At 53.8% G+C, this 16,501-nt stretch overlaps 1 protein-coding gene across 1 annotated transcript in view; it reads left to right on the forward strand.

Annotated features, from left to right (window-relative positions):
• Nucleotides 1-6,475: 6,475 nt before the first annotated feature.
• The window catches only part of PKDCC (protein kinase domain containing, cytoplasmic), a 37,823-nt gene continuing 27,797 nt past the window's right edge, over nt 6,476-16,501 (forward strand). Inside the window, exon 1 of the mRNA XM_074820642.1 lies at nt 6,476-7,220. Coding sequence (XP_074676743.1) covers nt 6,573-7,220 — 648 coding nt within the window. The 5' untranslated portion in view covers nt 6,476-6,572. The remainder of the gene's footprint in view (nt 7,221-16,501) is intronic.

Consider the following 16,501-nt stretch of genomic DNA (forward strand, 5'->3'; position numbering starts at 1 on the left):
GCAAGAGTGAAATCAGTGGGAGCAAAAAGCCACAGAGTAAGCAACTCACCTAAACAACTCACCCAGAAGCTCAATGGCTGTAAATTCTGGCAACTGCCTGTGCCTCTACCACGTTACACATTAGATGGTGTGACTACTATTTTCATATAGGTGTTTGCACCGCAGTTGTGCTGGCAGGTTTTGTTTTTCCAGGTGCCAGGCGGCACCCAGGAGCTTACGTTCTTAGACTAAGCAGACTTGAGGCTTGCTGCCATGTCATGCTCATCAGACCAAACATGTAATTTTTGAAATGCCTGTGAGAGGTGACCTAGAGCTTCTGGTACATCCTTAGGGAAGGATCAGCCGTGAGAACTCTTAACAGTTACTGGAGGAGCTCACGGGGATATTGTTCACAGACTGGTAGAGGGGTCTGCCATGCGGGAGCTCAGTCTTTCCTCCTGGCATAATGAACTAGGGGATCTGGGCAGCAACTGGGAGGAGTGAAATGCTTGGGAGGAGTGAAAAACCTGGGATGTTTGGAAACATCTGCCTGTCCTCAGTTTACATCCCCTCACCTTTGTAGAGACGTGCGACAGCCCCACATGCCAGGAGGAGCAGGAGTGCTGTTGTAGGTTTTGAAGGCACTTTCCAAGCTGCCCTCATACTTCTGCACATGGTCCTGCCATTTTATTAAATTCTTCTGAAGTTGTTCCTGACCTAAGCTAAGTACTTTTCTATTGACATCAACTTTTGCCACTTCACTATTCACCCCCAGGTTATTAATAAAGCATTAAACAATATTGGTCTGAGTCCTGCTCTCTAGGGCACCTCATTATTAATCTCTTTCCTTACTAGAATTGGCCATTTATTCCATACCCATTTATAACCAGATTTTAATCCATGACAGGACTTTTACCTCTCACTCTGTGGTTACCAAGTTTCCTTAACAGTTGCTTGTATGGGTGTTTATCAAAAGGCTTTTGAATGTCCAAATAAATTATATCCTCTGGTTGTTCTTTACCCACTATTTTATTAACTCTTAAAAGTGTAAAAGGTCTGACTGGCAAGATTTATTTTTATAGCGGCTATGTTACTTTTTTCCTTTGCTTGAGACCTGATATTTCCCTGCAGATTGTAAAATATTTAGAGCAGTGACCCTCTGAATCTTGTGGCTTGAAGCAGCACCAGCTATGTTGTCAATGTTTAATTAAAAATAAAAGCAAATGTAATGTACTGCTGACTTTCTCAACTACTCCCTTGTAATGAAGTTAAGCTAATGTAAAATTTCCATGAGCTTGCCTGTCTGTGTAAATATTTACAGGGTCTTTATCACTGTGGTACCAGATTTCCACATGCATTAATGGAGTTACCCTTGTAACACCTCTCTGATACAGCGAAGCTTTAATCCCAACTGCCTGAAGAATCAGGGCACACTGACATCTGGCACATAAAAACCAAACTGCTCTGCTTTGAGAATACAGGTTAGGAGATAAAACACCTTCTCTCACTTACAGATGCTGTATTCACAAAAAATGCAAGAATCATCACAATTCACAAATGTAATCAAAAAGGCACAGTGCCCCAGCATTTCTTCCTAAGCTCTCTAAACCCCAAAGTTCATTTTTCCCTTTGGAAAAATGCAGAGCACCGCAGGTAGAGTCCAAGCTTTTCCATTTTTTTGCAGACTGTCTGTGCTTGCAGGTTTTTGCTGGCTCTGCTAGTGACCATTTATTTTGGACTCACACCACACATCCAGTGTTTCATTATGCATTTTTGCTCCAGCCAGAACTAATACAATTGGCTGCATCTCAGTTTGCTTCAAATATACAAGGGAGTGGGTTTCCTGAAGAGAAAAGGAAGAAACAACATCAAAAAAAAGAGATCTCGTTTAAAGTAAAAAGCACTACAAAGATTTTGCCAGGTAAGAAAACTTACAAAAGGCTACAAAATATACACATCCGAGGGCCCACCACTGGCCCCACATCCCTGAGGAAAGAGAGGCTTTCCACCCTGCCCTGAAAGCTGACAAGACCTTGGCAAAGCTGGGAATGACGGAGAGGTTGGACATGGAGGAGCCCTCAGCAGAAAGGCATGCAGGACGTGGACTCGTGTTTTCAAGGGACTTCTGGCCTCACGGCTAAGACTGGGCTTTCCAAAAAAAGCTCTCCTTCCACATAAGCAGCCAGAACAGGTGGCCAGGAATTCAAAAGGTTATGAAGTCCTTTCAAAAAAAATTAACTCCTGAGTGTCAAAGGGCAGTGATGTGAGCACAGAACACTTCTGGAAGAACAAACTTCCCCAGCAGAAGCTCTGAAGAATTCCAGCTCCCACAAACATGTTTCCAGTTGTGGTTTTTAAGCGAGATCTTGAAGCTACCCATGCTTGAAAATGCGGGACTTCCTTTTTGAGGCCTGGAGTCAAAATCCCCTGAGACCAACAGTGGAACTCACTTAAGGGTGCTTGCTTGTGGGTATAAAAACAGGGATAGTTGAGCTTAGCTTGGCAAATTTCATTGACTCCATCGGTGAGCGATGCCGATGCAGCTGGACTGGGAGCATGGAGGGAGACGGGAGGATGGCCGCCTGGCGACTGGATGCAGACTGGCTGGGTTTGGATGCAGACTCCCAAACCTCTCTTTCCCGTCGCCCATTCCTGAAACACAAGCTTTGCCTCCAGACCGGCCATGGCTCCTGCAGCAACAAAATGATTTCCCCAAGGAGCAGTCAATACATTGCCACGATCTTAATCTTATTTAGCGTGGTGGCATGGTTTTAATTTTTCCGTGTTTGATCCCTCAGCTTGAGGAATACTGATAGAAATAGGGACTGTGAAGATCAAATCAAGAGCAGCCTGTTGCCTATGAAAAAAATACCCTTCAGTCCTCACTCTCTCCGCGGTGATTCAGCTTTTCCGACTGCGCTGCCGAGATAAAAGCCTCGCATGCGAGCAGAAGTGTTGCCGAGGTCTGTAGGGCCCCCAGCGCACCGGCCTGCGGCGGGGCCGCGCCTACGGGCGCAGAAAAGGCCCCAGCCCCCTTTCCGCGCCGCCACGGGCTGCTCGCCGCAGCTCGCCGTTGGCTTGAGTCAGTAGCGCAGTTTATGCCCCCGCGTCGGCGCTCCTGGCAGCGCGGTTTGAGGAGGGCGGCAGCCCCTCCCTGACCAGCCGCCCGTCTCGCCCCGGCATCGCCGCCCTCATCAGCGGCGGACCCCGGGCGCGGGGTAATGAGAAACATGGAAGGGGCTTTGTGTCTTTTGAAATCTGGCTCTCGACATCAAAGTGCTCCGCGCAAGTCGTCCTCCAGAGGTCGGCTCCCATATCTAAAGGAGTGATGTATTTCATGGTATCTGTCGGGAGGGATATAATGAAGAAAACCGGCTTTGAGATGGGGTGTGATGGGAAAAACAGGTGGCCCGCTTTAATGGGTCGCGGAGCATCTGTTTTGCAGCCCGGTTGTGTTCCCGTAAACGGCGCAAACACGGCGCGCCAGCGACGACGCGCAACCTCCGCGGCTGCCCGGCGCCCTTCTGGGGGGAAGGCAGAAGACGGGCAGCTTTGCCCCCCGGCCCCTGGGGCTGCTCTCCTTCAATCGCTGCCTCCTCTCGGTGACCAGCAACGCCCGACCCCCCCATTTCGCTGCAGACTCTCCCCTTCCCGTCCTGCGAGAAGAGCGAGCGCTGCCTCCACCTGGGGGAGATGTGCACCCCCCCCCCCCCAAACGCACCCGCTGCCCAAAGCACCCGGGGGTGCAGGTGCCGTGCGAGGTACCTGGCAAAGCAAGCTTCCCCCTCTCTCGGCGCCGCCCCCCCGGGGCTGCCCGCACCCACCGGGGCACACTCCGCTTCCGTGGCGGGCACAACCCCTCGCAGGAGCCGGCTCCCCGCCCTTTCGCCAGGAGGTTGCTGGCCTCGGGTCGCCCCCGGTTTGGCCTGTAAGAAACACTCCGCTGAGCTCACACGGCTTGCGGTGAACGCTTCCAGCGCCGCCCCCTCCCTGGGCTCGCACGACCGCTCCCGCTTTATTCCGACTCTCTCCGCGCAGTCACAGAGCGCGTCGGCCGGCATCGGCTAAACCGTAAATCCCGCCGAGCCCGCACATTTCCAGTGCCCGCGGGCAAACCGCCGGGATTTCCCCGGAGGACGCGCAGGACCCCCTCCGCGGTGACTTGACCTGCAACGTGCGATTGAAGATGAAGGGCTGGATAATATTGCACTGTGTCTCCTCGGGAGCCCTCGCCCTGCCGGGGAGGGGTGGTTGGGGGGGAAGGGCTCCACACCGGGGGAGGTCCGGTACATTGAGATCTCCCAAACCTACGGCGGGAAGGGAACCCGATCTCCCGCCGCCTGCGGGGCTGGGTGGGTCCCACTCAAAACAGGGAGGGCTGCAGGTGTCCCCAACAGCTTTGGAAATGCACTGCATATGAACCCGCTTACTTTGCAAAAAAAATTATCCCGGCCCGCAACTCGTCCTCCTCTACACCCGTGAAATCCCACTGGCCGCAGCAGGAACAGGGGCTGGCTCGGGAAGTCTGTCACGCAGCTGCCCTGGCATGGCTGAAGGGTAAAGAACCCGCTGCTCCCGCTAGGTAAGAACAGAAACGATTAGGGGCGGAAAAAAACCCACAAGAAGAACTCCTCTGGGATACACCAAACATAAAAGCCCGGCTCCTCAACACCCGTGGCGTGCTTCCCCCCCACCTCGTGGTCCCCCGCAGCCGCAGGGCGGGGGGCAGGTAGCACCTCCCCGGCGGGCGGAGCGAGTACCGCGGGGCGGCGCGCAGCGGCCGCGGAAGTGCGCACAGCGGGGTGCGGGGGCTGGGCGACACGACGGGACCGGGACCTGCTGCCCCACCGGGCACAGCCCCCTCCCCCCCGTATTATTTTTATTTTAATTGGTGATTACGCGCCTCCCCGTTATTTTTATGTGGCGGTTAGTGCCGGGCTGCGGGAGCCCCGCTGGGAAGGGCCGGCCGGTCCGGCTCCGCCCGCCCGGTGTGCGGGGCCGCGGCCGCGCCGTGCCGTGCCGCCGGTGCCTGCGGAGGCCTCTCGGGAGGCAGGGGCAGAAAGGCCAGGCTGCTGGGAGGGAGGGAGGGAGGGAGGGAGGGACGGTCGGGCTCTCACGATCCCGCCGGAGGCGGCCCCCGCCTCTTCCCGGGCTGCCGCCGGTCCCCCAGCGCTGCCCCGGGGCCGGCCGGGGACTGAGCTGCCCCGAGCTCTGCTTTCTGTCGGTGCTGGAGGAAACGCCGGCGATCCCAGCAGGCTGGCTGCCGGCAGCAGTCGCCGATTTCTTTTTTCTTTCACCCCCTCCCTTTTTTTTCCTCTTCCCCCCCCAGTATGTCCGATGTGTATTACCTAAATGGCTCGTCCCTTTCCCTTATTGGAAATGATTTCCCGCTTCCATTGTGGTGAACTTTGCCTCGCCTGGCTCTTTACGGCTTTTCTCTTGTTGATGGTCTTTCCTTTGTGGAAGTTTCGCGGGCTGATTGTATTTGTTAATTAGTTGCTAACAGCATCGTAATGTGGGCTTGATGGATAACCATGTCATTAGCACTCACCCCTGCAATTCACGTTTCCAACAGGGCAGGGGCTACCCCATGCCGAGACCGTGATTTGTGGCTGTAGTCTCGTGTGGGTGACACGCACCCCAGCCCTCCTCCGCGCCCGCATTGTGCCGCGGCGGGGGGGGGGGGGGGGGGGGAGGGCGCGACCCAGACCCCAACGATGCAGTTTTCACCCCAAATCATGAACCCGCAGCTCTTGGCTGCAGCCGCCTCGTTTCGCTTTATTTTGGAGGAGAGGAAGGAGGTGGGGAAAAGGCATCGAACCCCCCTCCTTTGTGTGGCTCTGTGGGTAGGGGGGTGCTTGTGCCCCCCGCCCTCCGCGGCTGACAGGGTCGGTGACACGAGCATCCCGCACAAACCGCTGCCACCGCGCCGCGCGGACACGCGTGGGAAGGGCCGCGGCCGCGCAGCTCCCGCCTCGCCCGGCGGCAGCGCCCGGGGCCCGCCCTGCCCAGCAGCTCCCGGCGGCGACGGGGCCGCGGCGTCCGTCGGGGAGGGGGGTGTGGGGGTGTCCGGGGAGGGGGGGGTCGGCCCGCCCGCTCCGCCCCGTCCCGCCCCCCCGCCGCGCCTTCCCCGCGGGGCCTCGGCCGAGCCTGGGAGATGTAGTCCCGGCTGCCGGGCTCGCCGGCGGCCGCCGGGGCTTCCGCGGGGGACTACGTTTCCCAGGCCCCCCTGCTGCTCGGCCGGGCCGCGGGAAGGGCCGGGCTGTCAATCAGTGCGCGTCGGCGGGGGTAGCGAGCCGGGGATCCCCCCCGCCCCCCCGCCCTCCTCCGCGTCCCGCTAATAATAAGTGCTTCAGAGGCTTAAAAGCAGGGAGGCAAGTGTCATGCGGGCGCGCCGTGAGGGGCTGAGCTCCGGCTGAGCGCCCGGGGCCGCTCTGCCGGCGGCACAACCCGGAGGGGGGGAAAAAAAAAAAAAAAGAAGGGGGTGGGGGGGAAAGGAAAAAAAAAAAAAAAGCAGCCTCGGAGCTGGATCCCGGGGAAGGGGCGAGAGGAGCGAAGCCCGAAAGGCTGGACAAGCCGGCAGCGAAGTGGAGATGAGGCGCAGGAAGACGGCGGTGGCGGCTGGCTGCTGCCTCGCCTTCCTCCTGGGCACCCTGCTCAACGTCCTCTTCATCCCCGGCTCCGAGCGCCCGCCGCCCCCCTCCCCGCCCGGCGCCCCCCTCTACCCGCCGGCGGAGGAGGGCGGCGGCGGCCGGGCCGCGCTGGCGCGGCAGATCCGGGAGCGCTACGAGGAGGTGCTGCGCTACCGGCAGCACCGGGCGGCGGCGGCGGGGCGGCGGGCGCTGCGGCCGCGGGAGCGGCGCCTGATGGACCTGGCGCCGCCGCGCACCTCGGCGGAGCAGCCGCGGCCGCCGGGGCCGCGGGGCCGAGCGGCGGCGGCGGGGCCGCGGGCCGGCGCCTCGGCCGAGCTCTCGCTGGAGCCGCCGCTGCTGGGCTGTCGCGACATCCGCAATGTCAGCGGCGTGCAGTACTTGGGCTCGGGGTACACCAAGGCTGTCTACAAGGCGGTCCTTAACCGCACGCTGGCCGTGGCGCTGAAGGCGGTGGATTTCGGCGGGCACGACATCGCCCGCTGCGTGCGGCAGTTCTCCGCCCTGGGGGACTGCTACCGCCTGGCCGCCTACAAGATCGTCAAGGAGATGATCCTGCTGCAGCGGCTGCGCCACGCCAACGTCCTGCAGGTACGCGGCTCCTGCGCGGCCGGACGCGACGCGCTGCTCCCCCGCCGCCTACTCGGCCCCGCTGCCCGCAACCTGTCGGTGCTACCGCCCGCCGGCCCCAGCGGCCGCGGGGAGCGGGACGAGGGACTGGGGGGGGGGGTGGTAGGCGCTCCCCGGCGGGACGGGGACGGGCCGCGGAGCCCCCGGGGGTCTACCGTCCCCCCACGGCCCATGGGGAGCCGCGGCAGGGGGCAGGCGGTTGCTGGGACCGACGCCCCTGCGGGTGCGGCGGCTCCTCGCCTCCCCGCCCCGCGGCGGGTCCGCGGGGAAGGCTGGAGGCGCGTCGGTGGGCGCCGGTCCCCCGCCGGCAAGTGTTTCGCCCCGGCGGGGCGCGCCGGCCCGGGGAAGGGCGCGGGGTGCGGCGCGTCCCCCCGCCGCCTCCCCGGCATCCTCCCGCCGCGGCCGGCCGTGCGGCTGGCGTTCCGGCTGCTCCTCCTCCTCAAGAAAATGAATACCGAGGTGGGGAGGGGGCAGAGGAAGGACTCGGAGATTCGAGAGCACTCCCCGAGTGGGGGAGGTAAAGGCCGTCCTGAACGCAAGGGCCGGTCGCCCCGCGCACCCCTGGCGAGGAGGAGGCGGAGGGGGCACCCCTGGCAGCCTCTGCGGGGCTCCCGGCGGGCGCAGCCTCTTGGCCGGCGCCCTGCTGGATCCACGCAGCTCTGGCCCACGGATCGGCCCACGGGGCGACCAGCTGGGACAGACTGGGTGTTGGGCTCGTTAGTCAGCGCGCCGGCAGCGCGGCACTTGCCAGCAGGGCTGCATAGTCGGACTGTTACGCATCAGCATGAATCTCAACGGGTCCATTTGGATGTAAATGCGGGTATGGAAATTCCTATTGCGTTTCGCATAGCGTGAGCGTTGCAGTAGAATAAAAAATGAACGTTGGACCAGACGGTCTCACAGTAGGTGCTTTTTGAACTGAGTCGAGTAAAGGAGGTTTGTGTTTCTTCAGCAGCGGCAGCAACAGGAGTACCAGCTCCCCCACGAGAACTTCAGATCCCAACGATCAAAGCTCTCGAGTTTCATATACTGTTCAAAGAAAGGGTAGTCATGATTTATCCACGACAAGAAAATAGATATTACCCAAGCTTGCTTGCTTGCTTGCTTCCTTCCTTCTTTTCCCTTTCCATATTCTTTCCTGTGAGGTGCCCGGTCTATAATACGCGAGGAGAACACCACCTAGGAGACTGCAAAAAGCTGGGCTCCTAGTAAGGATGTTGATTGCGCCTCTGTTGCTGTGATGAATTCTCTTTGGGAAACCCGTGCTCGGGTGCAGCCATCGTTACTGATTGAGTTGACAGCAGGAAATACACCCTACAGTTGGAAACGCAGAGGGGATTTTTTTTTTTTCTACCAAGATTGTTTTTCTTGCTCAGTGGAAGCGAGTTGGCCAGGTTGAGCTCGAAGCGTGTGTTTTTCAAGTTGCGGGTCATTCTGGTAGACACTAGTGTTTCTTTCCTGTGTTACTCGCGTGTGGTTTTCCGCTCTGGAGAGATTAATCTGGCATTCATTCGGATTAACCCTCCTCACAAAATGGAAGGGGGCCGCGTTGCCTGTGAGGGGTCCCGAGCGGCCGCCGCGGTGTTTCCGCGTGTGCGGGCAGGGGGAACGCTGGCCGCGGGCGGGCAGCGCTGCGGCAGCTGCCTGCAGCACCGCTCCCTCTGCAGCAAAGCTTGGGGGAGCCGCAGCGATTCCCCCCCCCCCCTCCCGTTTTGTGATGTCGGGTGGGCTCCGGAGGGGGAAGTGAAGGCGAGACGTGGGGTGTCCCTCCGCGAGGAGGGCCGGGGCTGGACCAGGCGCTTCCACAAGCATCGGGAGGAGAGGAAACACGCCCAGAGAATACTCTCATGGGCAAAAATCCCGGGTGTTAATTAGGGCTTCATATTTACATGCCACCCAATTTAAAAATAGATTACACTTAAATCAGAAACACGTTTCCCGTTTCGTTCCGATTTTGTCATCGAGTTTTCTTTTGTCTGCCCTCTGGCTCCATCAGCCTCTGGCAGAGCTGCCTGGCCAGGACCAGAAGAGCCCTGAGCCCCTGCACATCACCCACCTTTTTTGTTTAAGGTGTTTCATTCTAGAGAGGCACGAGGCGAGGTTACTACGGCGTGAGTGAGGGCTAAACTTTTGGTAAGACATTACCTTGAGAGGAGACTGTACAAATCGACCTGACAGGCTTTATCTAGGCACAGTCGGGGCTGCTGCATGGGCCAGGAATAGGTCTCTGGTGTCATGCTGGAGTGGTGAAACCGGTGCAGAAAATGGGCACCAGCGGGCAGTGTGAAATTTATTGATTATGCCTCTATTAAAATCTTAAAGGGAATGGGATCTACCGACCTCAAGACTGATTTTTAGCTTGTTTTCAGCGGAAGCCAGACCAGGGCTTAGAAATCACTGTCCAGGGTTTGCTGCCGTGGGAGAGGAGATCGGTTCAGAAGCCAACATCTCCCCCTCCTCTGGCCTTTGACAGGCGCTTCAGCTTTCACTGGAGCACTCGGACCAGTGTACTGCCAACAGATGCCAAAGGCACGACACAACATCTGCTGGGCCAGCAAAGGCCGGGAGCTTTTCTGCCTTTGCTCCTTACCTCTTTTTTCGCTCCTTCACACACCCCCGCCTCCCCAGCGGCTCCAGGCATACCCAAATACGAGCCGGCTGCTATAAATAGCCCGAAGGACCTGGCACCCCCCTGCCACCCTGCAGGGTGCTGGGGGAGGGCAGGGCTGGCGGGCAGCCTGCAGCAGCCCTGGCCCGGGGCGGGAACTGGGGAGCCGGGAGGGTTTGGGGTACGGAGACGGGCGATGCTTTTCCCTCCGCGCCGCGGCGGGACCCGGCACCCCCCCGGCTGGGGCCGGCGGCGTCCCCTCAGCTCCCCTCCCGGCGACGGAGGGGGACCGGGACTGCCCGAGTCAGGCGGGAGGTCTTCCTCCGCCTCCCCACGCCGCGGGGCCCGCGGCCGCGTCCACACAGGGCGCCGTGGGCCGGGGCGCGGTGGCCGCCCTCCTCCCGACGGCTGCCTCGCCCTCCTCCGCGCCCGGCCCCCCCTTCCCGGGCATCGCGGGCAGGGGCTGTTCGGGGTGAGCGCGTTCATGAGTTTCTTTTGCTGGAAATAAAGTTTCGTGTGGGTTCAGTCCTAGGAAAGGGGGTTTTCCTGTAAATCTCTGGCAGCTGACAGCCTGAAGTGTAGCTTGTAAGATAACAGGCTTGTTCTTTACTGTCTCAGCAGTTCCCATTCTGGCCTGTCTCTTGTCAAAATCAGCTTTTTTTTTTTTTTTTTTTTTTTTTTAAGCCATCCTTTTAAAAGACTTGATTATTGTACAATATTTGATAGAGGGGAAAAGAGCTCTTTCCAGAAAGTACCACTGCTTTCAGACAACATGTTGACATATCCACTGTGCCCTCCGCCTGGGGAGAGCGCCAGATGTGTCAGCTCCGGCAGATGTGGCGAATCAAGTCTGTCGAAAGAAACGTGGAAAACCGGCAAGAGGGAGAGTGCTTTCGCGTTAGCCAGCGCAGAGGAGAAGGCAACTTGCCTTCCTACTTTTTATTCCCGTGCTCTGCCCATCACTCGCACGCCCGCCGGAGTGCCAGCGCTGGGCCGTGGCCCCCCGTGACCCCGCAGTGGCCGCCGCAGCTCGCCGGGCCTGCCCCGGGCTCCCTGGCGCGGCAGCCGCTGGGCAGGGCAGGTGCAGGCTGCGGTGGAAATCTCTGCTTTGGAGCGGGGAAGAGTGGGCTAGTTCATTAAAGCTGATTTTATAATGAAGGGCACCGGGGAAGAGGGGGAACTGGGTCACTGATTTATTGTAACAGAGGATTTAGCGGCCCGCTAATTGCTCTGCAGTCGCTCTGTGTCAAATGCGGTGCCTGATCTCTTCCTTTCCCTCCGTGCTGTGGTTTCTTTTCTCACAAAGTTCAAATGCTGCTGTCTGAATCCTGGCTTTCCGTGCATTTTAGCGGGGAAGATGATTTAGTGTGCTTTAATTCCTCCCTGCCCGTATTTGAGGAAGAAAAGAAAATCAAACCATTTGCAGTTAATTTCAAACAATGAGCGCGATTGTAAAGACACAAAGGCAATGTTTGATTTACTGTAATACTGTAATTATAGCCCTGGAGTATCAGAATGAAGGGTGTTGCCATTCATGGGCATAAGCGGTTCTTTGGAGGCATTCTTTCTTCCTTTTGCATTGCTGAAGCTGAAGAGGAGGGAGGGAAGCTTTGAAACTGCAGACGTTTGGAAAAGTGCAAGCTTATTTCTGTGACAGCTATTTACCAGCACTGCTAGTGCGAGTTCACAGTGATTCATTTAAGAAGGAGCTACTGCTTTCTTAAAAACAACCACAAAAGCTGAAGGAAGAGGGTTGGCTTTGTCTGAAGCCAGTGGAAGACACCAGCTGCTAACAGAACCAGCGGTTTGCTGACTGCCCAGACAAGGCCGTTTCATTTGGCTTATTTAGCTTTAGTGTAAAGTTAAAACATGCAGATGAAATAACGCAGATGAAATACTGGGATGGCATCAGCACTGAAAAAGTCACCATCCAAGTTGTGCTGGCAAAGCAGTTTCTACATTAATTGATTCAGTTGGCACTAGCTTTTTTGTTTTATTGATTTGTTTTAAATGGTCATGATTACAGTGAAAATATTTATCACTTAGCAAATTAATTGAATAAAATAGTACTGAAAATAATACATCACTTGCTGTTGACAAGTTCAAGAGACTTAAGATGTGTAGCAGGTCATGATATTTTTAAATACCTATTTTTAAATACGATTTTCTTTTCTTTACATGTGATAATTAACAGACGCTTTACCCCGATGGTTTCCCTATACATATGCACAGCCAGCAAGATAGGGCAGTTTTAATTTTAATGTGATAATTAAAATAGTGAAGCTTTGTATACAGTTTGCTTATTCCAAGTGGAAGTAGACAGTCTTTCCAAGTCTGAAGAAAGTCAATATACAATTAATTTCCAATGCAAATACATTTGCGTAGGGAGCGGATGGACTCTTGAAGGTCTGGTCCTTCCCCATCCTTCTTGTGTGAATCCACTGTTGTTTTCACAGAAAGGAGGGGGGAAGGGGAGATCAAGCCATGGTGGAAACAGCTACTCAGGGACCTCTTCCCTGTTGCCAGCGGGTGGGCATTAAATCCCCTTTGTGGTGGCGATGGTGCAGGATTCCCAGCAGCAAGCCTTGATCTGCAGTTGGCTGGAGTTTGACCGTGACAACTTTGAGAACTGCTGGCCTGAGAAGACCACTGTGATTGCTGATACCAGCTGGTGGGTGACTACAGGGAGAATTTGTTGTTCTGAATTTTGGATGGGACAGCAGAGGTTCACAGCTCTTGGGAGCAAACCTTCCAAAACCAAGTGTCTAATGAGAATTAACCTTCTAGGCTGGGGCTGCCTGGGGTCTGACCATGCGCTCCACATGCAGTCATCTCTAGGGGGTTGCTGCAAATAGGACGGTCATTTTAGACTGGGATTTTTTTCTAATACTTCTCTGACATAGCTCATTTGAGCTGCTCTTGGGACAGGCTGGCTAAAGATGAATGAGGCCACCACACACAGTACAAGACCAAGCTTGACACCATCTGTTTAACTGGCATTAGAAGCTTCATGTCCTGGGCAGGTGAGCCTGCCAAATCCTGTTGGGGCAGCAGGAGAGGTTTGCACTCCTTGCTCGCCACCTCCTTTCTCTGGAAAAGCTGCCACCGCCGCTGCCCGGCAAGCAGAGATGGAGCTGCATATTTGTCCAGGTCACTCCAGTGCTTGACGTTCCCATAGACACACCTTGCAGGAGATGAGGTGTCTAAGTCAATTGAGCATCTTTCAAAATTGTTGTTGGTCGATATAGGGTGTCAGCACTGGACACTTATGTGGGTGGAGAGAAAAAAGCAGGCAGTGCCACCTACTGATGGCTCGGTGGAGACAGCTCACTGCTGCTAACAGATGTCCCCACAGCCCCAAGGAGCTCCGGGTGGAGTGGAGAAGGGCAGAGAGAGCAGACAGATGCGGTTTGGCGAGGAAAGAAGAATTACACAAAGTGCTTCTTTATTGCGAGACTGCTTCCCAAAAGGCCCAGATGTTATACTGCACTTTTAAGAGTGAAGAAAGGATCTGTTAACAAGAGCTCCGGAGCTGCTGGAAGCACAGAGCTGATACAATTGCAAACCAACTCTTAACTGTTCATGTCACTGGAAGGCAAGCTGTACGTCTTGATGCTGAAGTCACCAAATAACAGTTTTTCCCATTGAATTTCATGGGATGGCAGAGGGTGTTCAACTTGCAAAGCTGTTGGCAGGAACAGCTTCCCGTTAAGGCATGTGCCATCACGTAAGTTAAAAGGGCTACATCGTCCATCCTTTTGAAAGCAGCATTCATAAAACTAATCCCAATCATTTGTTGAATGATTTCTATGATTGCTTCTCAGTTTTATGTGCCATGTAAATCATTCCAGAAGACTCTGGTTTGAATTTCTGCCTCCTTTATGGGAGCTGATGACTTGCAACCTCATCCAGTTTCCTTCAGGGGAGCCCAGCGCTGCTCCTTCTGCGCAGTGGCTCAGGGAGATCAGTGGTCACCACACCACTGATCAAGTTCTCCCTTGCAGCTTGCCTTTTTCAGAGGGGCGACAATGAGTGGACAAGGCCAATCCACCCTGTGAATATCCTGGCCTGGAAATAAATTCTGCAATTCAGAATTGCAAGGGAAAGCATGTGGTTTTTAGAGCTTCTCTTTTCACTCCCCCCCCCCCCCCCAAATGTGGGGTATCTAGGTAAACCTCTTCATGGTATCCAGTGACAGGATCTGCGGGAATGGTTCAGTGCTGCACCAGGGGAAGTTCAAACTTGACATTAGGAAGCATTTTTTTACCGAGAAGGTGCTCAAACACTGGAACAGACTTCCTAGGGAGGTGGTCAATGCCCCAAGCCCGTCAGTGTTTAAGAGGCATTTGGACAATGCCCTTAATAACGTGCTTTAACTTTTGGTCAGCCCTGAAGTGGTCAGGAAGTTAGACTAGGTGATTGCTGTAGGTCCCTTCCAATTGAAATATTCTATGCTCTGCTATTCCTATGCTGTGCTATTCCTATGCTATGCTATTCTATTCTTGCAACAGATCCTTGTGGCCCTTTTGCACATCTGCTCTCTTCTGGTTGCAGCTGTATTTTGGGAAGGGCAGGTAGGGCTGTGGTGGTTGGCCAAGGATGCAGGAGGTGACCCCTGGAAGGGCACACCAGGGCTGGCAGAGTTCTGCTCCTCCAGCCCTCTGCTCACTGCATGGACACAGAGAGCATTGGTGGATTCAGGTGTGAGCTGGAACCCTGCTTGGAAGTATTGCAGCCCTGGTTTATGAAGTCAGAGGTCTGTGCCAGATATGCAAGCTGGGTTTTTTAATGGTCTTTTTCATGGATTTTTGTGCCAACACAGTCATCTGATGGTTCAGATAGATGCCTTTGCAATTTTTCATTTCTATGATGGCCATGAAAAACTTGACAAGAACTAGTTCTCACAGACACTATGCTAATACTAATATTGACACTAGACTAATTTTAAAGGAGTTGTTATTTTTCGTCACACTTGGCTGAGCCACTCAGTTTAGGTAGTAGACATCAAACATGGGTGTTTTGTATCGGTTTAGGCCAAATTTGGAACAACATAGTTTGGAAAGAGTTGCTTTGTTCTTGGACTATGTAGCTGCAGGTAGATTCCAAGCTTATTTTAAAGCTCACCGTGATAAAGTGCAAAGTGATATGACTCATACCTAAGAAAGAAGAGTTATACAGATGGGTGTAATGAATCCAAGTCAAGCTTTCTCAAACGTGATGCACAGAGGTTATTTGATAGTTTTGTAATGCAAAATCACATCATAACGAAGGGTTAAACTTGTGGTGCAGTGGAACTGAATGCAGTGGCTGTGGATGGAGGTCAGGGGAGCTTCTGGTCTGGCTATTTACAAGATAATGAACTGAGCCTCCAGTGATACCAGCCCATTTCCCTTGAAATCATGGTTATGAGTGATCTATTTGTCTTCACTGGAAGGCTTTGTAAGAGTAGGCTACTTGTGTGACTAAATATTTGCAGGGTTGGGCCTTGAGCTTGTGCAGCGCAATGCAAATTCAAAGTGCTGTAAATGTTTTTAGTAGAAGAATTTTCCACTTCAAAGTGTAAAGAAAGCAGGGAGAGTAAAAGGGAGATAATGTTACTAAATCATAAGATTATAGCCAATATGTCATAATGGCAGGTATGTATGGATGTGTATACACATACATATAAAATATATGGAGATTTCTGTGGACCTCTGTGGATATACCTACAGACATGGTTAGATATAGATATGTGTGTTTCTAAATAATACATTCCAATTTTTTTATTAATGAACTTCCATGTTTAGTAACATGCTGCCGGGTATGAGATTTTTGTACCTTCTAGCTCTTCTGGAGTTTAGTGCTAATCATAATAATGCATTTATAAATAAAAGCCTAGGCAGAGTGTGAATTTAGAGTTTAACATTTGAATTACTCACTGCTTGCTCTTGATTCCAGTATCCAGCAGCAGAGGAAATCCTGCCCCACTGCTGTCAGCACACAGTTTTGGTCCCGTTCTTAAGAGGTTCTGTGTGGTGCTGGGGATGCCCTGTGTGAAAGTCTTTTTCCTATGAGGCTGGGCACTTGGCAGAGCTTGATTGTTAGATTTCAATGAGGAAAATCAATTCACTTCTCATGCACTGTCTCTATATATCCTGTAGCAGGAAGACTGACATTGGATCAATATTTACTAAGTTTAGGCCTTTCAGGGAACTCATCCTTTTTCCAGGGAGATACGTGTTGCAGGTTTGCAGATGTTTTTAGACCGAGTAGGTGTGGCAATATATAAAAGATATTTTAATATATTTTAAAATATATTAAACAACATATTAAAATATAGATGCAAATATCATGTGTATATATTATATATAGAAACAGACATATACAAATATATACATATATATGTGCTTGTATGTATATGGGTGTATATTTATATATGTATCTACAATCAGCAATGAAGGGGAATATTTAAAACCTGAGGGATGAATAGATCTTAGACTGACATAAATGTCTCAAATCATGTATTGGTAAATCATAGATGTATCCGGCAGTGCTGGGAGTTCCTGCTCTTGCAGGGACTGTCCCAGTGCTCCAGGAACGAAAGGTGAATCCAAGGATTGGTTGCATAAAAAATACTACATTCGCTTTGATAGCA

This window comes from Strix aluco, chromosome 3, assembly GCF_031877795.1.
Source record: "Strix aluco isolate bStrAlu1 chromosome 3, bStrAlu1.hap1, whole genome shotgun sequence".
Taxonomy (NCBI): Eukaryota; Metazoa; Chordata; class Aves; order Strigiformes; family Strigidae; genus Strix; species Strix aluco.